Source organism: Toxorhynchites rutilus, chromosome 1 (genome assembly GCF_029784135.1).
Source record: "Toxorhynchites rutilus septentrionalis strain SRP chromosome 1, ASM2978413v1, whole genome shotgun sequence".
Classification (NCBI taxonomy): domain Eukaryota; kingdom Metazoa; phylum Arthropoda; class Insecta; order Diptera; family Culicidae; genus Toxorhynchites; species Toxorhynchites rutilus.
In genome coordinates, this window is record NC_073744.1 from 20,416,709 (window position 1) to 20,442,028 (window position 25,320).

The 25,320-nt window shown below is 38.5% G+C and overlaps 3 protein-coding genes and 1 long non-coding RNA gene across 5 annotated transcripts in view; 2 read left to right on the forward strand and 2 right to left on the reverse strand.

Annotated features, from left to right (window-relative positions):
• Nucleotides 1-7,331: 7,331 nt before the first annotated feature.
• Nucleotides 7,332-8,900, forward strand: LOC129779806 (uncharacterized). Its single transcript, XM_055787518.1, has 2 exons — nucleotides 7,332-7,758; nucleotides 8,698-8,900. The coding sequence occupies exons 1-2, from the start codon at nucleotides 7,332-7,334 to the stop codon at nucleotides 8,898-8,900; spliced, it is 630 nt and encodes a 209-aa protein (XP_055643493.1).
• Nucleotides 8,901-9,752: 852 nt separating this feature from the next.
• Nucleotides 9,753-25,320, reverse strand: part of LOC129770090 (neuropeptide F-like) — a 45,711-nt gene continuing 30,143 nt past the window's right edge. For both annotated transcript variants that reach the window (XM_055772722.1, XM_055772729.1), the window contains 3 exons: nucleotides 10,535-10,654; nucleotides 10,320-10,374; nucleotides 9,753-10,213 (listed from right to left, as the gene is read on the reverse strand). In XM_055772722.1, the coding sequence (XP_055628697.1) occupies nucleotides 10,148-10,213; nucleotides 10,320-10,374; nucleotides 10,535-10,654 (241 nt within the window). In that variant the 3' untranslated portion in view covers nucleotides 9,753-10,147. The remainder of the gene's footprint in view (nucleotides 10,214-10,319; nucleotides 10,375-10,534; nucleotides 10,655-25,320) is intronic.
• LOC129770082 (synaptic vesicle glycoprotein 2B-like) lies at nucleotides 11,276-23,150 on the forward strand. Its single transcript, XM_055772710.1, has 6 exons — nucleotides 11,276-11,496; nucleotides 20,563-20,724; nucleotides 21,215-21,377; nucleotides 21,515-21,636; nucleotides 21,696-22,107; nucleotides 22,165-23,150. Exons 1-6 carry the CDS (start codon nucleotides 11,349-11,351, stop codon nucleotides 22,751-22,753), a joined length of 1,596 nt encoding a protein of 531 aa, XP_055628685.1. The 5' UTR covers nucleotides 11,276-11,348; the 3' UTR covers nucleotides 22,754-23,150.
• Nucleotides 23,856-24,831, reverse strand: LOC129770103 (uncharacterized). Its single transcript, XR_008742034.1, has 3 exons — nucleotides 24,729-24,831; nucleotides 24,581-24,654; nucleotides 23,856-24,499 (listed from the first exon to the last, which is right to left on the reverse strand). It is a non-coding gene; the product is annotated as an uncharacterized LOC129770103 (long non-coding RNA).

A 25,320-nucleotide genomic window follows, 5' to 3' on the forward strand; every position in this document is an offset into this window, starting at 1 on the left:
ACATGTATATGGCCTCCAATTTCATATGAATATGCCAGTTATACACATTATACAAGTAATGTGTCTTAGATGTATGTATATCGCCTCCAATTTTAGATTTTTGACGTAGGACTACGTCTTACATTAAGGGTGCCAAATCAGAAAACAGGTCACTTTTTTATTAAATAAACTTAACGTTAATAACTATTTTTTGCTACGAACGGATTTAAACGTTTTGTATACCAATCGAATTGGAAATTTTTCAAAGATTTTTTTTGTTTGATATGCTATACATTACAATCCCATAGTCTGTATATGGTTTAAATTAATGAAAAATGGAAGCATTCTTATTTTTCCATACATTTGTTCTGTCCATTTATGTGCTTTCCCGAACAGAGCTGTCAATAACGGGTAACTTATGCAACCGCTAGAACAAAAATAACGAAGGTTGATAGCGAAAAGAAAAAAATTGCATAGTATGTAAGCTGTTGCTAGCGTATAAATATTGCATCTCCTCTGAGGAAAATTCTCAGAATATTTCTGTACCCGAAACAACAAAGGTCGCTTATTCTGCTCGTTTTGTGTTTAATGTATCCCTTCGAGCTGTGAACGTTAGTGAATATTTCACTTGAAGTGCATCTGGCATTGCAATTAACACAACCATCCGAGGCATGGCAAAGCAGGTGAAAAAAGAGAAGAGTACAAATGATTTTAGGTCGCTTCTAAACATCAGTGTTTGTTTTTTTTGTGTGTAGCTTGTTTTCATTGCGCAAGACATAGAACTTATAAATTTTGTTGACGGTATCGACCGAGAGTCGAGAAACGATTTTTCATAAACGGTCATTCTTGCGATGTTTCATTTTTAGCACTGCAACTGTATGCATCTGTTAGTTGCGTGTTTGATGCTTGTTGAATGGCGATACACTTCTTCTTATTTTTTTGAATTATAGACACTTGAAACTCAGAGAGTTTTTACACTTTTACAAAAAAGTTATTTATGAAATTTCGACGTATTCGCAAATAATATTCGAAATGATAAACCATCAAATTTCAAAAGAAAAAAAAATTAGTGGGTTATATCTATGATATAACCGCAAGGTTCACGTGGAACTACCTTAGCTTAGCAATCATTCGTTTGTATTGATTAAATTCTTGATTGAATGAAACAGTTTCCAAATTCAATTGAGTTCAATATATTTGCTCTGTGAGTGAAAAAAATGAACAAATGCCGTGTAAAGTCAATTCATTTATTGTGATTGATTGTTCTTCGTTACAAGTAAATTTAATGACGGACCTTTTACGTTTGGTATGATGACTAGAACAAAATATATGTACGGAAGAATTATCAAACGTTTGAAAAACCAGCTTAAGGCTGAAAATCTTTCCAATAAAGACAAAAAAAAATTATCAAACGATTATTTTATTTTACATTTCCCTCTGAAGTTTACATCCAAAAAGTGTACATACTTCTCGAATCTCGAATTTGCTTGAAACTGGGAAGTTCATTCGCTTCTAGTGTCTGCACGATTTTCCCAGGTTCCTAAGTTTAGAAGATCATGTTAGGACAGACATATTCCACTCTGCACAAAGGCAAGCGAGGACAAAAGTACTCGCAGTTTGCATTTATTTGCAGAGCCGATTTCCCCAGAAACCTCGGTTTTGAAGTCTGTGTTAGGGAAACACATTTCAATCGGAACAAAAATACCCCCGATTTGTATGAATTTGCAATGCCGATTTCCCCTAGGCTGCTTGGTTTTGATGGCTGTGTTAGGGAAACCGTAAATCGGGCCAATCAAAACGATGCAGTTAGGGCGTTTAGATAACGCCTAATATTTTACAGTTATTCAATTGTTTATCTAATGAAAAACAACATTTTGTTAGTTGCGATAGATGCGTAGAAATATTCCCTATCAAGTGATGCAAACATCTCTCCTATCCAGTACGAAATGTTCGAGCTATAAGCATTCGAAATCTTTCATTTTTTCCTGCATGTTCTGTGTTTAGGTTTTCATTTTACCCTCCATATATTCCGGTTAGACGTAGTCCCACGTCAAAAGATTTCGTAGTCCTACGTTCTAAGCGGTCGTGTCTCTGATACAACCCCTCGATTTTTTTTTACGATTTAATGTTTGCTGGGCAGGCCCGAAGGCAGTTTTAAATTGTTAAAATATGAATGAAATTTTTTACTTCATGTTATTTGGTTACTTGAAACATGTAGTACTGAATTTTATTTAACCATTTCTATATAAATTTAGCGATATTTCCACTAAAGCACAATAAACAATCAGGAATGAAGTATCCGAGTGCAACTCTTTCGTATCATATGTAAGAACTTTAATTGCCCTAGAATCATATTTCAGGTAGCCGTACGAGATACCTACTGATAATCCAAACAACCGGAGTTCAAATCCCATCGAAGCAATTTTATAAGCGTGGCCCCACTCATATCAAACATTTATATCCCTGAAAGTCAATTGATTAATTCCTATTTGTACAAACATAATGTTTATAAAGGTTCTATATACATACAAAAATGGTGATTCCCTGGGCCGAACATTTTACTTTAATATTTTCCGCCATTTTATGGCAGTGATGAATCGTATATTCGTATGACAACAGACTTATTATGTTATTAGGTATTGCCTAATAACCTTGCATGTAAGTTACATCTAATTCGACATTTAGTTAATTGGACAGACCTGTAATGGGATACAAATAATAGGACTTTTTCATCTCTAATTGGATATTTTGTAAACATCGAGTTTGGTACCCGAAGTATGGCCCCAGATTGGAAGTCGCCACAAGACGTCGACATTGTACCACTATTATTGTGAATGTCCAATTACAGGCCAATCACCTCTAATGCGACACTGAGTAGTGTCTCGGTATGTCGAGGATTAGAGGTAACTTACTGTATATGCTATTTGGGCGCATCATATACCACCTAAAATATCAGATATTCGATGCTCTATATACGATAGTTATACGATTTAATGTTTGCTGGGTTGGCATACTTGGCAGCTTGGTTTGTCAAGTTCATAATCTCATGTCTACAGTTTTGAGTTAAGTGCAATTGAATGACGAAGTTGAACTAATTTATTTTTGTCACTATGTTTATCAGAACTCAAAAGACCGGCAAACAGATAATCTTTCGTTCTTAAAAGTTAAAACAAAAGAAAAGACACTTAAACTTTCACTTTTCTCAAAACCGGAAATATTCTGACTTAAGAATAATTTTTAACTTAATATTCCAAACATACATGTATTTACAAGAATCTATAATAATTATCATAATTATCAAGAACGTTTTCCGCCATTCGTTTTTGGGTTGTCTGTAGTAAATCGTATATACGCATGACAATAGTCGTACTAGATGCATGTAGGAGTCGTATATTCATCCATCCAATCATCGTGAATACTGTTGCAAGTGGAAAATAAATGTGTGTTCATTGCTTATGACATTATGCATTATGACATAAATAACAACATAATACAGGAATTTAAATTTAATGCGACATGCCGAGGCATCACGCAGTGTCGCTTTGGAGGCGATTTTGGCCTGTAATTGAACATTGACGATGTGAGTGGTACAGTGTCGACGTCTGATGGCAACTTTAATGTGGCGCCATAATTTGGTCCCCGAACTCGATGTTTACAAAAATGTCCAATTAAACGTGTATGTGACACGTTTAATTGGACATTTTTGTAAAATAAGGTCTAAGGTCTGGTCTGTTCAATAATCTAAACGTCGCATTAAATGTAACTTACTGTATATAAACAATATTTATTCCCAGCTGTTTTGAGGCATCTCGCACAAATTGACAATATCATTCAGTTGTCAGTGCAAGTCGGTTCGATTTTTAGAGTGTAAAAAAAGTTCACTGTTTACATAAAAGCAATCTCGAATCGGTCCCACTTTTTTGCTTGAAGTTACTATCCCCTGGTACAACGGTAGTACAGCTGTATGTCTGTTAAGTATTACTGACAGCTGTATTAGCTGAGATCGAGATGGAAAATGAAAGGTGGGAAGATTTTTTAAATCTGTGACGTCACAGATTTTGTTTATGTATGTTACTTTTCTTATAATAGTCCACTACATAGGAAAAGTGTTCTTATTAAAAGTAAAAATAAGCAATGAAATGAACGAGCTAGTTTTTTTTTCCTAAATCAATGCTAGCGTCAAAAATCATAAGGGCCCGACATTTTAGCAGAAACTGAAATTTCAGTATTTTTGAAGTGTTCTAACATGATTTCAATTCAACTTTTTTCCTCGTTACGTCGACCAAAAACGTAAACGAACAAAGTCATAGTCACACAATCTTTTGTTCCTTTGACGGATAAACATTTGACAGTGCATAGGAAAAAGGTTGCAAGTTTTGACATAGGACTATGTTTTTGATTTCTATATAGGGGCTTCACTCTACGAAAAATGTAACGATTTATTAAGAGTTTTCAAACGCGTATTACTCAAAATGGTTATTGCGACATATGTTACGTTATATGAGGGGCTTAGAATGAAAGGGGTGTAAGTGATTAAATCGATTTCTCTACATCGACTTTCTCTTTTGGTCATAACTTAGCTGCAAATACACTCCCAGCTGTATTTGACAATGCGGAAGATAGGTCAGAACCTCGTCTATCGGATTCTATAGCAAACTCAAATTGGAACGTTTTTACAGTTGAGTTATTAACTGAAGAAAAAGTTGATGAAGAGAAATCGATCAAGTCACTTACACCCCTTGCATTCTAAGCCCCTCATATATCATTAGACAGGAAATTAATCCAGTTTTTTTTGCTTAAAACATGAACAGTGAATATCGTAAAAAAAGTTAACAATTTGACGGTTTAAAAGTTACAGGAGGGTTGTGTCCGAGACACGACCGCATAGTTGACGTAGGATTCCGTTGGGCTATCTGTTGATTTTGGATGTTTGAATAATTGCAGAGTTAAACTCTTTGATAATGATTTGGTGGGCCCGGAAAGAGCCGTTTTGTTTGGTTGTTGCGTATTTTTTGTTCACTCCACCAGTGTTTACCGAGTGATGATGACAGTGGGATGGTAAACAATCGTTGGTTGGTGCGTATCAGATAAAAGATAACGAGGAGAGAGATATGATGAAAATTACCCTCCGTGATCCTAGACGAGATGCCTCACATAATACTATATGTAGAGCATATGAGAAATCACTTTTTCTAATATTTCTTCACTTTTCCTATTTTGCTCGCCGTATAAACTTTCATTGTGTGAAAATGAACACAACAAAACAGATAGTTTAAACCAAACGACCCATTCTCGAACGGGAACACACCTTGATTTTTATTTATGAAAATTGAAAGAAATCGTTTCATATATCAAGTTATTTTTAACACAACTGCTACCATATACATTTTTACACTTACACTTGTGCTTAATTTTTCACAATACACGATCGGTCATTGATATGAAATTTCACGAAGCAACCAACATTAAAGTACCAAATTTAAATTTAATTTGCTAGAACTAATCATATCACTTACTTTACTTGCAATATAAAAATGTCCCTGGCTTGCATACATTTGCAATGCCGATTTACCCCGGGCAGCTTGGTTTTGATGGCTCTGCTGGGGAATACATTTCGGTAGGCATTCCTCCCCGACGCTACGAGCAATATGTTTGTCTAGATTCGGACGTTAGCTCACAATATGAGTTGATGCGTATAATGAGCTATTCTCCATTTACCGATAATAGGCATTTATCAGTTTTTGTATTGTATGTCGCCCAATCAATTCGCGCTCAATTCACATTATTATCGTGTAGGTCTTGCTATTAAAAATTTATGCAATTGTGGTCCAGGATATAGCGAGCATGTTGTTTGGTTGTGTAAAAATGCAATTAATGAATTTAACTGGCTGCTGATTTAGAAGATCGAAAGCGTATACTCACGTATATCAGATTATGATAGCTTGAGTAGTCGCGATCTTACCGGGCTATAAAGTTATTACAAACAATGGTTCGGACAACGTGGCAACGAAGGACATGATGCTATCTTTATCTTTAATATATTTTTGTAGTCATAGATTGATTTGACTCAGGCTTATATTTATGTAGGTCTTAACTATTTAGACTTGTGTTTAAAAAGGACACATTATGACTCTTTGTCTTCATCTGCATGATTGAATATACTTTTTAGTTTTCATGGCAAATGAACTTGAAAAATAAATTTAATTGACTCCGTATGACTTAGATTGAGACGAAAAGTTTTCCGCTTGCGTCTTAGTTTTAGACGACTGAAGTTTTTAGCACCCGAATTGTGAAAAAAGTAATTACAATTGCTGACAAAAGTCAAACTTCCATGAAGTTGCTCTAGAATACAAACATAGTAAACATCAGAATAGTATTTCTGAAATCAAAGATGAAATTAAATATCTTAGTTCGTAATATGTTCTGTTTTTTTCATAATGCAAAAAATATGATTTGGAAATCTGTAATTAGCTTCTGTATATCCTCTTTCAACGTTATTCGTTGACACATTCAATTTTACACCATTTGAGTAACTGACTGGTATGCCTGTTATGTGAACTTCCTATCTTCCTGGCTACTAACACAATCAAAGTTCAACACAACCAAAACCCGTGAATCTTCCCACCTTTTATTATTCATCTCGAGCTGAGATGCAGGCATTTTTTAGAATTCTTAAATGTTGGCATCATCCATGCCCCTGGGGAGTGACAGGTGCACAGTGGTCCCTCAGAAATTCTAGGTGGCATTAAATAGAAAAAATTAACGACAATGCCCGACCGAATTAATGATCTAGTTGTGTTCTAAAACCTTCGAGGCATCTAGTATCACATATGGCCACAGTGTCCGTGACGTTGCGATAACGACGTGGCAACGTAGTGTTTGATGCAGTGAACCAGTGTAGCGATAAACACGCAAGTTTTTCAATTTTTGCACAAGTGCTACAAAATACGTAAAAAGTAATGTGATGGTTTTCTGGATAGAGAAGTTTATGCTGATTTCGAATTTGTATTTCGTTTTTAGTTTAAAAAATTATGATGCTGTGAAATGAGTGTTTGAAAGTAAATACATTTTCTATATTGAATTTATACAAAAAATTCTCCAAATATATCCAAAGTTTTTCATAACCAAATATCTTCCTTAGGGTCCCCTCTACACCTTCCCTTTATGACTTCTGGCCACTGCGAAAATACATTTAGACACCCCCCACGTGTTTTTCCGAAAACTACAAATTATGCCCCCTCCCGTGCCTTTGCTTTGGGGTTCATAACCAAAATGACTCAAAAATAGATTCAGCACTTTCGAAAACCCCCGTACACCAAGTTTCAAGGCAATTCCATTCATTTTTCTATTTAATGCCACCTAGAATTTCTGAGGAACCATTGTGCGCCGTGAGTGCGTCGATCCTTGGGCGTAAGGTGTGTGCTCCTACCGAAAACGATTGGTTGGCGGCGAAAAGGGTACTGCGTTATCTCAAGTCGACGAAAGGGGCTAAGTTGTTGTACAAGAACGATACTGAAAGACTGCTAGGATTCTCCGATGCCAATTGGGCTGGCAACAGCAGCACTCGTCGGTCGACCACGGGATATGTCTTTCTCTATGCAGGAGGAGCAATTTCGTGGAGTAGCAGACACCAGCACTGCATCACGCTCAGTTCAAGGGAATCCGAGTACGTGGCGCTCAGAGAGGCCAGTCAAGGAGTTATTTGGTTGAGAAAGCTGCTTAGTGACATGGGTGAAACGCTGGACGGACCAACATGCATTATGGAAGACAACCAAGGATGTATCATGTTCGTTCAATCAGATCGAATCAGTCGTCACTCAAAACATATTGGAACGAAGGAGAGGTATGTTCGAGAGTTGTGTGACCAGGGGGCTGTGCGGCACCTGCTAACGAAGTCGCTTGGAACTACAAAACTCAGGAGCTATCAGAACTATTAGGACTGTCATCAACGAAGAACAGCGGCGGCAAATGGTGAGGAGAAATGTTGGAAAGTTCACCACATGCCGGCTGCATCCGTGCGACCCTCGAACCTCGAGTCTCAACTTAGACTACGAAGAGAAAAACAAACTATGAACCTTCGAGAAAAATCGCAATATTCCTTTTGTGTTTGGCATTCCTTTGTTACCAAGTAACCAAATCAGTTGAAATAAGAATGAGTCTATAAATTTCATTTTTATTGGTGTTCAATGTCCGATTTTGCCCAACACAACTGTCATAATTCCAGTTCCTTGTTTCGGCTGTGTCGAGTGTTGTTTCGACCGATTTTTGAAGAAAATTGATTGTTTCTCGGAAGTATTTTGTGTTTTTCGGATCCTGGTAAGTATTTATCATGTAAACAAGAAGTATGGAAGGTTTTAATTCTCGAATTCTAGTTGCAGTCAACGAAAAATGGGTTGCGTGCATTATTGCACGGAAACACAGCGGATGGTCATCCGCAAAATGTCCAAGGCAGGCAGCAGTCAACGCTAAATCACAGAGTGCATGGGATGATTCAAAACCTTCGTGTTTAATGCCCGCAAAAAATCCGTAGCGACTAGACGCCCTAAGAAAACGACTTCCAAGAAAAATTTTTCAAGGCCTCGAAAAAGACCCGGGACGAACAAAACTTGTCCGTGAGTTCCCGGACAGTGGGAGTGCTTCTCCTGGTACGGGATTGGCTCTCTGTACTGGGTGGATAAGATCATGGTTCCTAAGGGAATCTAAATCTCAAATCCTAAGGGATTAACCCTATAGAGAACCTCTGGAAGATCGTGAAAAGATCGGTGTACACGGAGAGGTCGAAGAATGAGCAGCAACTGTGGGATAGGATCCAAGCTTGTTGGTACGCCATCCCGGTACCCACTTGCCAGAAGCTGGTGAATTCAATGCCGAACCGGGTGCGTGATGTGATGCGTAACAAAGGTTACATGACCAAGTACTAACGTGCAACTGCCATACTTTCACGAGTTGTTTGGTTTACTTGTTGCACACCTTCAGAGAATTATTTTGTATTGGTTTCGGTCCCTGATATTTTCCTTCGGGAAACGCTTCAGAAATGCATAAATATATACGATTCGCAAACCATGAAGTTTGAGCTCTGTAAGAGATCATCTTGATTTACAAAAATACGAAATTTCACTCGGTGTGATAGTGATAGATTGTATCGACATCACGATTCGATTTACATAATAGGGTCCAATCTTTGAAAATAGGGTTGAAACAAGAGCTTCTAATTTCTCATAATTTGGTGTAGACTGCAAGGCGTTTCTCTGAGTGGTACAATGGGTCCTGTTATAGAAAATGAGGCGATAAGAATTTTGCTCGTTAGCCCTATTTTGCTATTAAGATACCGAGCAATTCGATAGCACCGAGCGAGTGAAAGCTATCGGTACAGCTTTCAGAATTTTTCGAGTTGATTGGTTTGCTTGTCGCATACATTCAGAGAATTATTTTGTTTTGTTTTGCGTCCCTGATATTTTCCTTTGAGAAAAATTTCAGAAATGCCTAAATATATGCAATCGCAACACATGAACTTCAAGTTTGGTACGAGATTATCTCGATTTATAAAATACGAGATTTTGTTCGGTGTTATAGTGATAGTGATTGTATTGAATCTTCGATTCCAATTATATAATATGTAAACGCGGCATTAATCTTGGAAATTTTATGTACATTTTATGTAACTGTTTCAACAACGGGGCACGAACTTCCGAGATGTCAACTCTGTTTCGCGGAGCTGGTGGAAGAAGGATATGTTCCGGATATAATCAAACACCGTTTGTGTCTCTCCTTGGTGAGAACTATTTGCTCAACTGTCTAAATGAATGTTTATTTGCCCCTTTTCGTTTGGTGGAAGATTTTATATAATTACTCGACCATTGCTGGAGCTTGTGATCTTTATATACAAAGCATGTTTATTTACACCGCCTAAACAATTGCTACAAGTATGAATAAGTTGATAAGATGAATTGTTAGTAAGTCTCCAATGTATGAATTGTTGTGTAATGTATCTTAATACACCTTAATCCCAAACTTTTTTCTTTTTTTCAAAGGCTTGTCAAATTTAAAAATTCAAATTTTTAGTGCCGAATCCATTGTTGGGTTGATCGTTGACGACGGGGTTCAATGTTCTGATTATCAGGAGCGTTTCATGGGTTATAGTGGTTACGTTAGTCCATCCTTCCGGGGTTTAGTTCAAAGCGTTTTGTTCATCTTGAAAGTGCTGAATTCTGCCAATCATCCTGTAATAGTTTCGCTAGAGAGTTATCGAAAAGTTGGGGAAAGAACAAATGTGCGATGTATGGGTTAGGATGATACACGGAAATTGTTCATTGACGTCAAGAAGTGGAATGTAAGATTACCTCTTGTTCGTCCTGGCCGTAGCCCGCTGGGTTGAGGAACCCTCGCTTGCCAAATCTGGAACAAACAGAACATATCGTGTATAGAGTATTTCTTACATTTAGTTCCTTGAGATCATTCATAGCGTGACCAATATACGACGCATTGATAAATGATTTCTGTGTATGGCAGAACTTAGGATATGTTGCTAACTTATGGTGCCCCTTGAAGCCCTCACCTTGGTCTAGCATCGGACGAATGGGCTCTATCGATTGCTTCTAGGATGAAATATCCGATTATTTTGTCTAGTCCCGAATGAATGCCATTAAAATTGGGGGGCATTTCACTGCGTGCCAACCTACAAGGAGAAACAGAGAGAAATAGACACACACTCACACAGAGAAAGAGTGGTTTTGTTGTATATTGCAAGGTGGAACTGAAAGAAGGGACGGATGGGGGTGCACTTCGGGCGTGGGTGTCAGAGGTGTGTAAACAGGATTGGAGAATCGGAGTCAAGGGGCTTGTGCTCTTATTGTGAGGTTGGCATGCAGGTTCCAATTATGGCAGTTCGGGTTTGGTGATTTAGTAATGATTGATCTGCGTCTAGAACAAGGTGACTAGGGAAGATTGTATATCGTTTATAGATTGACCTTAATTTTCTTCAATCTGCTTTATGTTAATATCATTCGTAAAGTTAATTATATTGTTTAATTCGAAGAAGCTCTTAGACAGCAGATTTTGCCTATAAATATTTAATAACGTTAGTCTTTCGCAGCACAATAAGTGCGAACGGTCATGGTTTTCAATTTTTAGACTCAGGGATGTTCTTGTTTTCTCGCCGTACTGTCCATTGAAATAAGATAAGATTTCATCTTGACACCGACGTTAATCTCTGTAGATCCTTGCAAACACACTACGGGGGCTAGCCTGAATAATATTATGAGTATAGCTCCGGGAACAACGTAGTTGCTATTGAAACTTTACTGTGATAAGAGCCCAGTTTACCGGGGTAACTCAATGTGATTATTTTACTATTCTTCGTTCCGATCCACATGTTGAAACATCCGCAAACGATACGACGCACTGGTGATGATGGCGGTCGCGTATTCACCGTTGAACCAATCATCGATAGTGGAAAGCAGCTGACAAATAGTATTGAGTCCAAAGCCTATACGTTTGATGAAGCGCTCGATATAGTTGGTAGGTTGGTTTTAGGTATTCAGGTCTGAACTGGGCACAATTTTTTTCAGGTGGAGCTTGTGAAAGGTTGTCGAGAAGATATTCTTGCGATCTTAGTGTGACATACACAAAAGTTAGCTACCTTCAGAGAAAACTGATCTCATAATTCGTGTATTCATATACCCAAACTAGTGTTGGCAGAAAACATTTAATCTTCGGCAGAAAAAATGCTTTTATTTTGTGTTGTTTTCTAAGAGTAAAAACATGAACGTGAATCTATATCTTTCTCGGTCTGGGCCGCGTATTTAGCGTAACTATGCGAGATTTAATGCGTGCTTATTTGAAATGTGTCTCTTGTTTCGCTCGCTCATACTGATCTTATATTGCTATAGCACAGGGACTCTCAAGCTATTTTGGGCAAGAGACACCTTTTCCAGAATGAAGTGACACCTTCGACCCCCAAAAACTTTGAGGTTGGTCAAGTGAGTACACTTGATATGATTTTCTTATCCATAAATATACATAAAACTCAGAAAATATCAAGTGTAATTAATAATTATAAATACAAGTTTCAACAATAATACTTTCCACTAAAATATTAGTTATTCTTATAACGAGTTGGTTCGCTTAACATCACTCATACAGTATCTTGTCGACCCTTGAGAAACTGATATCGACCCCAAGGGGGTCTTCTGTGTCTTCTGTCTCATTAGAAATTTTTTTGTAATCTTCAGAATGGATTCGATATTTAGTGGTCTCGGATTTTCAATGGCAAAAAATCCTACGGTTTGAATGGGCATTAAAGTCGTATTTACCGTTACCAGCAGATTATCACTGGTGTTGCTAATTATGATTCATGATGTTGGATGAATGTAGCAAACGTTTACTCGCGAGCCTGTTGTTTTGCAATACTGTTCAACAACAACTCACGAGTACATTCGCGAGTAATACCCACTTCATTGACATCCAACACATTCACGACTTTGTTTATTCGACCAGGCGGAACTGATTCAACTGACAATCAAAACTTTAAATAACATTGGTGGTGTTTGAAGAGTGCTGAATTTCGATCTTTATCATTAATGGTTTGAGAATACAAAGGGTACCGTGTGGGAGATGTCAATGAAGGTGATATTTACTCGCGAGTGTACTGGTGATGCGAAATTTCTTCCCACCGCTAACTGGAATCGAAACCGGGAACCTGGAATTTTGAGCTTGGAATCTGTATTGAAAATTTCTAGGAGTGTTTTCAACCTAGATTATGTATTTTGCACACTTTTCTGAAGATTATTTGTTAGAGGTAGTTGAGGTGCTCCCGTGGCCGAGTGGTTAGCGTCATAACTAACATGCCGGGTGTTCGGGTTCGATTCCCGTTCTGGTCGGGGGAATTTTTCGTCAAAGAAATTTCCTCCGACTTGCACTGCGATCACGCGTATTCTAGAGCTTGCCACTCAGAATGCATTCAAGGCGTGTTATTTGCATAGAAATCTCAACTAAGTACTAATAAAAATGACGCAAGTAATACTACGTTGAGACGGCGAAGTTCCTCTAGGAACGTTAGTGCCACTGAAGAAGAAGAAGAAGTTGAATTCAAGGATTCAGGTCCAGGTGAAGTCTTCTTCATGGCGTTGGTGGTTGACGTGACGGAAATAGATCGACGGCAACCAAACTGAAGAGAGGAAAAAAATAGGGGTTGTGTCAAGGACACGACCATATTGTTGACGTAAGACTATGAAATTTTGTTGGATGTAGCTCTTTCATAGAACGGTTTGGTGGCCTTGAGAGGTTTCGAGTTTCGCGACTTTTGAATTTTTGCGGGTTACGATATACAATTTTGGTTTTCTTGTGGCGTCTTGTTGGTACTGATGTCTCTCACTGACCAGTTCGTTCATTTTTGAATGTTTAGTTAATTTTTGACAACTGCTTTGCTTGTACATCATTGTTGCAAGGTTTAACAGGGGTTTAACACTCACTGAATACAACTGAAGGTTCCAATAACCCGAGGGAAAACCGTTATCATCGTCGCTTGGGCTTATTTCCCAGGAGACAACGTTGAAGTTCCTTCATTTGAAGTTGCTGCGCTGATCCAACACTGTAAACTAAATAACAAACAGTTCATCATAGAATGTGCGTGGAGGCGATCTGGCGTAGTGGTAACATCCATACCCCTCACGCTCAAGGTCACGAATTCAATTCTCACTCCCGACATTCTTTCAAAAATTGAAGTAGAAGTGACGAACCAGCCAAAATGTGTTGAAAGTCACTATAATAGAGAAAAAAAATCATAGAATGTGACGCCAATGCCCACCATCAATATTAGAGGTGCATGTTTACTCGAATATTTTATGTCAAATAATGTTAACATTTGTAATCAAGAAAACGACCCAACAACAACAAGCAGGTCTTGATCCAGCTGTTAGATATGATAAAAAATTGGCATGTGTTGAATGAAGAATCTTTATCTGATCATAAACATAAAATGTTGAATTATAGTTCTGGTGATCTGTTGATGGAGCAATTCAGAGATCCTAGAAAAACAAATTGGGATAGTTATCATCCCAAACTTCAGGAGAAAATTTTGATATCAGTGAAAATTATTTCTTCACTGAACAGCTTGAAATAGTTACATGAGAATTTGAAACCAATATTACTGAAAACTGTCAGAAAACTTCAAGTAAGGATGCATCTTGGTGGAACAAAAAAATTGAAAAGCTTAGAAAACTGTCTAGAAAACTCTTCAACAAAGCAAAAATTACCTCTTATTGGACAGATTACAAAAACTGTCTAACAGAATATAACAAAGAAATCCGTAAATCTAAAAGAAGCGATTGGAAGCTCATCTGTGAACAAGTAGAAAGTTTACCTGTTGTAGCAAGACTTCATAAAGCCTTTTCTAAGAATCACATCATCGGACTTGGTAGTCTGAAAAAATACAATCAATATACAACCGATTCCCAGAAAACACTCAGTATCATCCTGGAAACACACTTCCCAGGCTCAATCCAGTTGACATCCGAACACGCACAGGTCTTCAATACAGCTCAATCTTGTCCAATCAAAGACGAGAATAGAGCTAGGTCTTACAAACTCAAGGCTTAAATTAACTTAAAGCCCTTTTAATCTCCAGGACCAGATGGGATTTATCCGGTGCTTTTACAAAAAAGCAAGGATATCACTGTCCCCATTCTGACAGAGATGTTTAAGGTTAGTATGGTATTAAGCTACATACCTGTTAAATGGCGAGAAGTCCAGGTTATATCTATGCCCAAGGCTAGCAAACTTGACAGAACGACTCCCAATGCGTATAGACCAATTAGTCTTACATCTGTCATCTTGAAAATGATGGAAAAGATCACTCATCTCCATATCAAATCACCATATTTGAACAGGAGACCATTGAACAAATTTCAATTTGCCTACCAAGCAAATAAACCAATTGAAACAGCTCTTCACACGTTAATTTCACAAATAAAGAAGTCTTTTGGTGCTAAGAAATCTCACTTACAGCATTTCTTGATATTGAGGGAGCATTTGACAATGCATCCAGCAACTCTATAAATAAAGCTATGAAAACATGTAGTTTTGATAAGTGCATCTACAACTGGATACATGCCATGCTAACCAACCGACGAGTAACAGCTAAATTAGGAGGATCTATTCTAACAACGAAACCAACTAGAGGTGGCCCTCAAGGAGGAGTTCTGTCTTCTTTGTTGTGGGACCTAGTTGTCGACGATCTTCCTCATAACTTTGCTAATTTATGATACGAAGTCATTAGTTTTGCTGATGACATAATCATTTTAGTGAGGGGTAAATGTGAGTATACTATTTCCAATAGAATGCAAACAGCCCTTAACTACACACTCAAATCGTGCAACTTGGAAGGCCTAGTGTTAATCCTTCAAGAACAGTTCCATAATTCATTTACCAGAAAAAGAAAGTATAAGATTCCATCACGTAGATTGGCCCAGACAGAGAAAGATATATTCTCGTTCATGTTGTTCTTTATCCTCTTAGAAAACACTTTCCAACTTCGTTTTATGATGAGGTGTAATATTATCACGCTTCTATATAACAGCACTGGTAGCTATATAGATAGTGTGCTCGTGTGAGATAGCTTTGCATTCCAGCCGGCCTTTGTTCGATTCCCATTGACGTCGTATGAACTATTTTTTTGGCACAATCCCAAATCAAATGAGAAAAGAAAACAGAAAGAGATGTCTGCTCGCATACATACAAACTATTTTTAAGCTTTCAAAACAGCTCATTATTTGCCCATTGACCCTCCAGCACACGAAATGGCATCATTTCTGCCAAAGATGAAATGTTTACAGCCAACGCTAGTTTGGGTGTATATTCGGTAAACAGAGGGGTCTAAAACCGAGAATGACTTCAGTGTTCCCTTCAAAGTGATTGAATTCAATCGTAGCGAATGGGAAGAAGGTGGTCCTGAAACTCGTCCAAGATCACTCGTGTTTTTAACCGATGGGTCTAAGATTGGTAAATCTACGGGAGCTGGGATTACTGGACCAGGAATCGATTCCAAAGGGGCAGTGGCCTACTGTTTTTCGAGCAGAAATATAAGCTATTCTAACATGTACAAATATTTGCTTGGTTAGAAAATACAGGTATGCCAATATCTGTATCTTCTCAGATAGCCAGGCAGCTCTTAATACAGTAAAAGAATACACATGTCAGACAAAGCTAGTTTGGGAATGTATTCTATCCTTAAAACAACTAGCTGCTACTAACGAAGTTAATTTATACAGGATACATGGTCACTGCGGTATAGACGGTAATGAAAAAGCCGATCTCTTAGCAACATTGAGATCTTCAACTTAATTCGTCGGGCCTAAGCCATTCTGTGGAAAATCTACATCATGCATGAAAAAATCTACATCATGCATCAAATCTCAAGCTCAAAACCTGGGAAATATCGATGATTAACATCAAGACAATCCTAATTATTCATTACACCATTACTCAGCTTGAACAAGGCAGATTTGAGTGCATTTACCGGTCTATTGACCGGACACTGTCCGAGCAGATTTTACCTTAAAAAAACAGGAAGTGGGTTATATCTATGGTATAACCGCAAGGGTGACGTAGGACTATCGTTGATTTAGAGATCATTTGTATGAAGTTGAATCTGAATTCATTCTGAATGAATGAATATTTGGAAAACTTCGAAAACGAGAGCGTTACGTTGGAGGCACAAGGTTTTATGCATCCAATATTGGATACGGAAATATCCTACTGATGGGGAAGAATAATCTTCAGAAGCTATCCTGTTGATTGCGATTGATTGAAAAACCACAAAACCAAATGTATTTGGTCACAGTGTTACATGGATAGAAAACATTCAATTAAACTCTTTCACATGAATATATTTTGAAAATTCCCAGAGGAACTGGCAGATTATTTTCAGTAACGATTAGATATTTCCACATTTTCCTCGATACTGGAAGCCCACCAGTGGTTAATGCCAACTCGATAACCACCTGTTAATAGCACTTGATTGAAACATATTTGGTCACAGTGTTACATGGATAGAAAACATTCAATTAAACTCTTTCACATGAATATATTTTGAAAATTCCCAAAGGAACTGGCAGATTATTTTCCAGCAATGATTAGATCTTTCCGGAACTTTCTCGATGCTGAATGGCATCCTAACGGAAAGAGTTCTGCGCGTGTATGTGTCGATCCTTCGCCTTCCACCTCCTCCAGCACGTTAGGCAACTATGTTGTCTTGTCGATGTCCTCACGAAAAATGAATGTGTCTCACCACCAGAATATCGCTTAAGTATGCTTTTTGTGTGTGATTGAATCGAGAGAAGGTGTGGTTTAGTATGGCAATTAGGAAGGCAAACTAGAGGGGAATGAACTCTCTGAGCTCCGAACTTTCGGCGACTGAGCAATAATCGATTGCGGGCGCATACAATATTGGATACGGAAATATCCTACTGATGGGGAAGAATAATCTTCTGAAGCTATCCTGTTAATTGCGATTGATTGAAAAACCACAAAACCAAATGTATTTGGTCACAGTGTTACATGGATAGAAAACATTCAATTAAACTCTTTCACATGAATATATTTTGAAAATTCCCAAAGGAACTGGCAGATTATTTTCAGTAACGATTAGATATTTCCACATTTTCCTCGATACTGGAAGCCCACCAGTGGTTAATGCCAACTCGATAACCACCTGTTAATAGCCGCGCGTGTATGTGTGTGTAGCGATGTCTTCCCAGGGAACCGTTTGTGGCATCACTCTCCTCCTGATAGATTCCCTTCTGGCCTAGGGTGCACAAACAGGCTCTTGGTGACACTGTTCATCCGCGCTTTCATGATAAATAAAGAGCTTCACCGCAACAGCGACAACATGCTCCAATCACTGTTCAATTAGAACTGAGTGGATTTCCGAGCGCCGCTCGCTTATATACCGATTGGTGATTTCAATAGCCTGTTTTGAAAGCAATTTTAAGACTATTGAAACAAGTTTTTGGATCAAAAAGTAACAAGTATATAACGCGTAGACATTTTATCTTTCGAATGAAGTGTTTATCATACCATTTCGTTCAGTTGTTTAGGAGCTATTAACGCTCAAAATCTCGGTCTCCGGCGTAACGCTTTCGTTTTCGAAACTTTGATTTTACACCCCGGTATAGAAATGAAAGACGTAGTCCTACGTCAAAATTGGAAAACTGACTGATGATAACTATCGTTGCTGCAATTTCGAAGCTGAAACTTCGAAACATTTACTGTGTCAATGCAGTATACTAGTTCAGCGAAGACTGCGAATTCTTGTAAAGGGTATTCTTATGCCTAACGGATCTACTGAACCAAAAAAAAGTAAGGAACTTCATAAAGGAAGTCATACCTTCGTGGGGGGATATGTAAAGTCCTAGTACGACTATCACTTATTCCCCGAGTGATGGAACGAACTGATACTGCATACATAGCAAACTGGAGTGCACTACAATAGATCAAACTAATGGTCGCAGAAAACAACAAGGCTCCTACACAAGAAGAAGAACACGGTCGGGTCCATTGAGCCTGAGAAACACTGCTTGACTGCTAAACCTTTCTGCATATATAAACGTCTTTTTCTCACAGAAATACCGTTCTGAATCATATGTCGGACAACATCATATTTCGGACACTTTGCTCTAATATCTTAAAATGCTTAATGCACTGATGATCTAACGATAAAACTAATATAACAATTGCTTCTTTAGAGTAATCCCTTGGTTTCACTATCATTTCATATGAGACCTACATTTGAATTATAACATAATCGGCAAAAATCTATGAACACTACTCACTATCGTTTGTGTTTGACGTTTGCTTAGCGTGAGCACGTAAAATTTACCCGTTCATCAATATTTAAATTTCTCCCGTGTTTCATCAGTTCTCATCATCGTTAACAGTTTACTGTGATTGCTTGGTAAGTGTTTCGCAGTTGACTATAAAATATAATCAAGTGTAATGTAATTTTCGTTCAAAAAATTACAAAATAAAGTGTCCGAAATTTGAATTCAATCTGTCCGAAATTTGATTTTTATTCGCTTCATTTGAAAAGCATTTGATTCGATGTTTTTTTTATGTTTTCAATTATATAAGTATTAAAAAAAGCTTAAAAGCATATTGAACGAATTTATTAAAATCTTCGTCCTTTCCTTTTTCCGATCCTTTTTTTGGTATAGATAGAAGAAGATAAATATAGGAGTGCGTTTCATCACATTAAAATCCATTTCCAGTTTCAACAAACAAAGATCAAAGATCAATTTCGCTAGCGCAAACATCAAATGGACTAACAGCCCTTGTCACCATGTAATTGTAGAACATATGGGAATTTATTTCCCGAATTTTCCCTTTTTCCTTCATAGTTTTCCGAAAATTTTTAATTGTCATGTTTGGAGGGGTGTCATACCATCATAGAAACATTTCTCATACCCAAAAATCCTCACATCCCAAATTGTGCTTGATTAGTTCTCGAGTTATGCAGAAATTTGTGTTTCATTTGTATGGCAGCCCTCCCTTAGAGAGAGGGGTGGAGAGTCTTACCACCATAGAAACATTTATAGCACCCTTAAACCTCCATATGCCTAATTTGGTTTCATTTGCTTGATTAATTCTCGAGTAATGCAGAAATTTGTGTTTCATTTGTATGGCAGCCCCACCTTAGAGAGGGTGGTGGAGAGTCTAGCCATCATAGAAACATTTATTGCACCCTGCACCCTAAAACCTCCACATGCCAAATTTAGTTTCATTTGCTTGATTAATTCTCGTGTAATCTCACCACCATAAAAACATGTATTGCACTCTAATACCTAAATATGCTCAATTCGAATTCATTTGCTTGAATAATTCTCGAGTAATGCACAAATGATCAGTTGCGTCCGACGGAGCGATATGTTCTATTTTCTCTTCATCGATCCTCTCTTTTGTTCATAACTTAGCTGCAAACACATTCCAAGCTGTATTTCTTAATGTTGACGATAGGTTAGAACTTCTTCTATCGGTTTCTATAGCAAACTCAAATAGGAAGGTTTTTTTTCAGCTGAGTTATTAACGAAGGAAAATGTTGATGAAGAAAGAATCGATCAAGTCACTTACACCGCTTTCCTTCTGAGGGTCACAACTTACTATAGGGAGTACATTGCCTTGTTTCATATGCCTTGGCGTGGAGATTGTTTACTAGTGTATGTTCCAGAAACCGACCACCAGATAGTTCAAAAAAAAAAGTGGACTGAAAAAAAAACGGTTCTAGCTATTCGGGCCTAACCTGTATATGGATAATTCGAACTCATACTTGTACATGTTGAAATAGCATGTATGAAGTTTTCTGAAAAATTGTAGGCCACTGCGCTGAATGATTTGCTGTTCCCCAAAAAACTTACTTCCATTCAGAATACTTCATACACTTGGAACGTGATAACTTTTGAATGTCAGAAACATTACTTCGCAAGCTGGGGGAACGGGAAGAAAAATGCCACAACAGTATCAATCCTGGCGAATGAAACGAGAATCGATATGAAATGATATTTTTTTGTTGAAAAGTTTTTTGGTAAATTGTAGGTTTCGGCCGCACAGGATGGCAGGTTTTCCTGGCCTCTACACTGACCATGCTGACCGTAATCAACGAAACGATGGGCATCTCAATAATCGTACCTGCCGCCCAGTGTGATCTGAGTCTCACAGCCGTTGATAAAGGAATGCTAACCGGTGTAAGTTTCGCAGGTGAGTGCTTACATCGCCGTGCATTATGATGAATGAGTGTGACATTGGGTTTTGCGTTGTAAACAACTGAAAGTCGGTCGACCGTTGCTGTGTATCTTCACTTATCAACCATTGTAAACAGCGGAATGTTTTATTGGCTGTTGGTCTGTTTTGTTACTCATCACAATATTTTAAGATAATTTTTGTGAGTGTCGTAAAATCAGCTGTTCGATGGAAACATCTGTTAACGGGATGCCGCGGGATGCTTTGGTCGAATGCTATACGCAATCCTCATCAAAATGCAAGCACGTGTCCGGATGATTGCAGGTTGATTTTATGCGGCATTAGTTTACACTGTTTGTTCCGTGCAAGCACTGCCACTAGTATGCATTAGAGAGCTCGTCTTACGGGGGAAGATATTCATCCGGCTAGAAAACAACAATAAATTTTTCTTTCCTTCTACCCTCACATGCTGCAAATCACATCAACTTTCCACCGGAATAATCGCCAGGTATCATCTTAACGTCGCACTTCTGGGGTTATATGGCGGACACCAAAGGGCGTAAAGTTGTGAACGTTCTATCGCTAGCACTGACCTCGGTGTGCTCCCTGGTGTCGAGCGTGGCGGTAAATTTTACGACTATTGTCGTTCTCCGGCTGCTGGTTGGCATGTGGTAAGAGATGCTAGTGTTGCTGCGAGAAAATGGGTATCTCTATTTTATAGAGTACAGAGTTCGATAGTTCAAACTGTTGGATGCATCTCAATCTATCAACCGAATTAAAATGTAGCTCATATGTTCTATTTCTACAGCATCTCCGCCCCATCGGCTACCATTTACGCCTATTTGGGTGAGTTCACGCGGACAGAGAAACGAACCATGGTCATTTCATTCGCGAGCATCGCCGTTGGACTGTCTTACATCTACACTGCCGGTAGGTGTTTCGATATGCGAGAATATACTTAAACTTTATCAATTGTATCATTTTTGTAGCACTCGGTTGGCTCGTTCTCTCCTTTGATTGGCGTTTCGAACTGTGGGATCTGTTCGAGTTTCGTCCCTGGCGTTTGTTGGTTATACTATATTCGCTCCCAGGAACGATTGCCACCTTCTGGATGCTGTTTCTCCCAGAAAGTCCTAGATTCTATCTGTCACAGGGACGCGACGATCTGACGCTGGAGATTCTACAGAAGATGTACCTGGAAAATCATCCGAAAGCTACACCGGAACAGTTTGCGGTAAAGCGATTCATCCCGGAAGCCGACGTGAAGGAGATGGGGATTCAATCGAATGGTATATCAGGCGTGTTGGAAAGCATTTGGAACCAAACGGTACCGCTATTCAAGCGACCAAATTTGTTCTATTTCACTGTATGCTGCACACTCCAGTTTGGTATGTTTTTTGTGTGAGTACAGCTGGTTTTTTACCTCCAAAAATTGTTGACTCACTTTGATTTCCACAGCTCTGCCGGAATGGGTCTGTGGTATCCGGAGATCATCAATCGTGTGACATCTATCAATCAGAGTGATTCGGCAACTATATGTGAACTGTTGGAGGGCGTACACACCCCAGACGAAGATCTTGTATCGCACGACACGGACGAATGCAGTGACCATGTAACACAGGATGTATTTGTCTACGTGCTTGTACTGGGTTCGATTTACACCTTCCTCTACCTGGTATCGTCAGCCATGCTACACAAAATTTCGCGAGGATCCATATTATTTTTCAATCTATTCATCTCCGGCGCCTCCGGTGTGATGCTGTTGTTCATCAACGATCCGTACCTGGTCATGATTCTCTTCTGCTCATTTGTAGTATTTGCGGGTATTTCAATATCACTTGTGAATGGCATTGCCGTAACGCTGTTTCCAACAAACGTCCGAGCGATGGCCGTCTGTCTGAGCCTGATGATGGGCCGTCTAGGTAGTGTCGCAGGAACCAATCTTATCGGGTTGATCATGGAGAATAATTGTTTAACTACATTCATCATATTTGCAATCTGCTCGTTGGTGGGAGCAGCTCTAACTCGCACCCTCCCAAGCCGGTAATTGAATCCTGCATTTCTCACAATTGACAATTGAAAATGAAACGATCTAGTCGAAGCGAAAATTTTGCCACTCTCAAATTAAGAGTGACGCGTAATGAAAATAGGAGATAAAATAAAAACTGGGAAACACACTCCAAACTGAACTGGAAGAAGGGTGTCCTTCCGATCTGTAACCCGTGCCCATCTTTTTATATTTACGAAGCCGAAAATCGTTTCGTTCCTGAAGAGAGGGTAAGGAAAAACCGGTGTAATACGAGATTGCACATATCATCCCATCATTTTGGAGCTGAAGTACGTGCTGTGCAGCATTCTTTGTGTAGTGTTTCCGTTTCCCACACACCCCCGCCCCCTCCCTCATCGTGTTGGCCTCCATCGTTTGTTCTTTCATCACTTCCGAAGTCAATCCTCACAGTGCAAGGATTTGGCTTTGATCTTTGAGCGCAACACAGTTTGTGAATTTTATTTTTTTTTTCGTTTTGTCTGTATATTGCATAACTTTTTGCATCGTTTGTTTGGCCCGTGCGTGGTAAAACGTGGCGACAGCGGTTCATGAGCATAGGTTTGTTCAGTTTTTGTAAAAGGAAAGGAAATAATCGGCAGGGGAAGTCGATGATTTTTTTGGACTTACTTCCAATTGAGTGGAAAAGAAATGGACTATATGGTAGTGTTTCATGTACCATCGGATTTTGTCAGTAGAAACAGAGAGATGTCCGAATAGGGCCAATGTTTATCGTCCATCATGTCCTCTGTTTAATAGTGCAGATACGAAGTTCACCACGATGAACCTCGCTACGGTTCAAGAGACGACCCTTAAATTTTCGCGTGATCTCTGTCGGTCCGTGTGGAATGACAATGGACTTTTTGGTACGAGAACGTTGGTCACTGGGACCAGGGGGTCCTATGCGGCCATCTTTTTGTAGCCACCATAGAAAATCATGAGCATAGAATTCATAACCTGAAATTAAAAATGAAGTGCTCCGCACGATCTTGCAGCAGTGATTTTAATTGCAAATCGCCAAGAAAGCTTTCGGATGTTCATCCAAACATCGCTTGCCAATGGAAACTATCCAACGTAATTAAACATTAACATATATGACTCCATACAGTAAACAATCCGTGAGCCCCCTGAGCGCGAGTCCTGCTTTATTTTGCCTACGCTCAATTTGTATTGGTTGGGATAGGGTTGCCAGAGCCCCGACTGGGACCGATGGTTATAAAGTAAGCAAATAAACAAAGTTATGGTTGGTATTCGGATGTGTAAAAAATGTGACTACATTTAGTAGAATCTCCGATTGTCAAATTTGTATCAAATAAATATCTCTGGGAGCTGGGACCGACACTGATTTTGTGCAAGCTCCTTCCGTAAAGTGTTCTCTCGCTCACTTGATGGGAGCTGACTGAAAGCGTAGCAATAATGGTGCAGGGCTCAACGTTTGCAACTACAGACGGACTCGATCATATATGACACACAAGACATATATAGCTATCTCCCCACAAATTGTCTCTTTTTATAATAAAATTTGTTCTTGAGGCCGAAATTTTGCAAAATCAATGTGTCTGGCATCTTATAAAAAATAAGAATGAGTCGGGAAAGACGGCACTTGACGGGAAAGACTGACACCTGGGGTGGGAAAGATGGACACTAACTGAAAACTCAAGTTTCCGACATTTCGATTACATTTTAAAAACGGCTCTGCTGATACGTCCATGATATCTGGTTGCTCTTGAAAACATAGTTATTAGGCATCTGTTGAAAAAAGGAGGAGATAACCAAATTATTTTCAAAACTAAATGTTTTTCTTTCCCTTCGGTGGAGTATCCATCTTACCCGACTTGATTAGTATTTTTTTCATCAATATTTCTGGAGTAAAAATGAGAAAACTTCACCGATGATTCGATAAACTGGAATAAAAGTGATGGTAAAACACTCAGGCAATGAAAAATATCCCAAAAAATTACACGATAACAATGAGAACCTTATTTTCTACAGACAAACATTTACATCGACCTGCTACAAAAAAGTAATGCTACAAATAAGTAATCTACAAAGACTTTTTTGTTTTTATTTACAATCTTAACAGAAGGTCAGCTCGGTGTACACGGTAAGTGTCAAAGGTATTGACACACTGTATTGCAAGTTTGTACATCATTAAAATTTAAAATAAAAATACAATTTATCAGTCATACATAGGTGTCAATCTTTCCCACCCTGTCCGCCTTTCCCGACTTTCCCCTACACAATTTTAGACTCAATTTCAGAGTCAATAATCAAAAGGAATTTGACCTATTCCAAGCGAAAATTCATAAAATGAAATATTTCAAAGCTCAGACTATTAGCAGTGCCACAAATTATCAAAATTTATTCACGAATGAAGGAATTAGATTTTTCCCAGTATCGGATGAATTTTCTTCTGTTGAAACTCAACACCATATCTGTCATAATGAGTAGAGCACAAGAGTCGAGACGCGTGAACTATGTCTGGTATATTGATCGAAAACAACATGAATGAATTTCGAAAAGCCTGTATTCAGGCACTTTCATTACTGTCAATAATTTCAGGTGATTAT

What these genes read in the sequence shown, in the direction of transcription:
- LOC129779806 (XM_055787518.1), top strand. Translation starts at nt 7,332, where the DNA reads ATGCCACCTAGAATTTCTGAGGAACCATTGTGCGCCGTGAGTGCGTCG. An exon ending in TATGGAAGACAACCAAGGAT is followed by an intron (nt 7,759 to 8,697) that starts GTATCATGTTCG and finishes TCAAATCCTAAG; the next exon opens with GGATTAACCCTATAGAGAAC.
- LOC129770082 (XM_055772710.1), top strand. Translation starts at nt 11,349, where the DNA reads ATGTTGAAACATCCGCAAACGATACGACGCACTGGTGATGATGGCGGT. An exon ending in AACCGGTGTAAGTTTCGCAG is followed by an intron (nt 20,725 to 21,214) that starts GTGAGTGCTTAC and finishes AATAATCGCCAG; the next exon opens with GTATCATCTTAACGTCGCAC. An exon ending in CAGTTTGGTATGTTTTTTGT is followed by an intron (nt 22,108 to 22,164) that starts GTGAGTACAGCT and finishes TGATTTCCACAG; the next exon opens with CTCTGCCGGAATGGGTCTGT.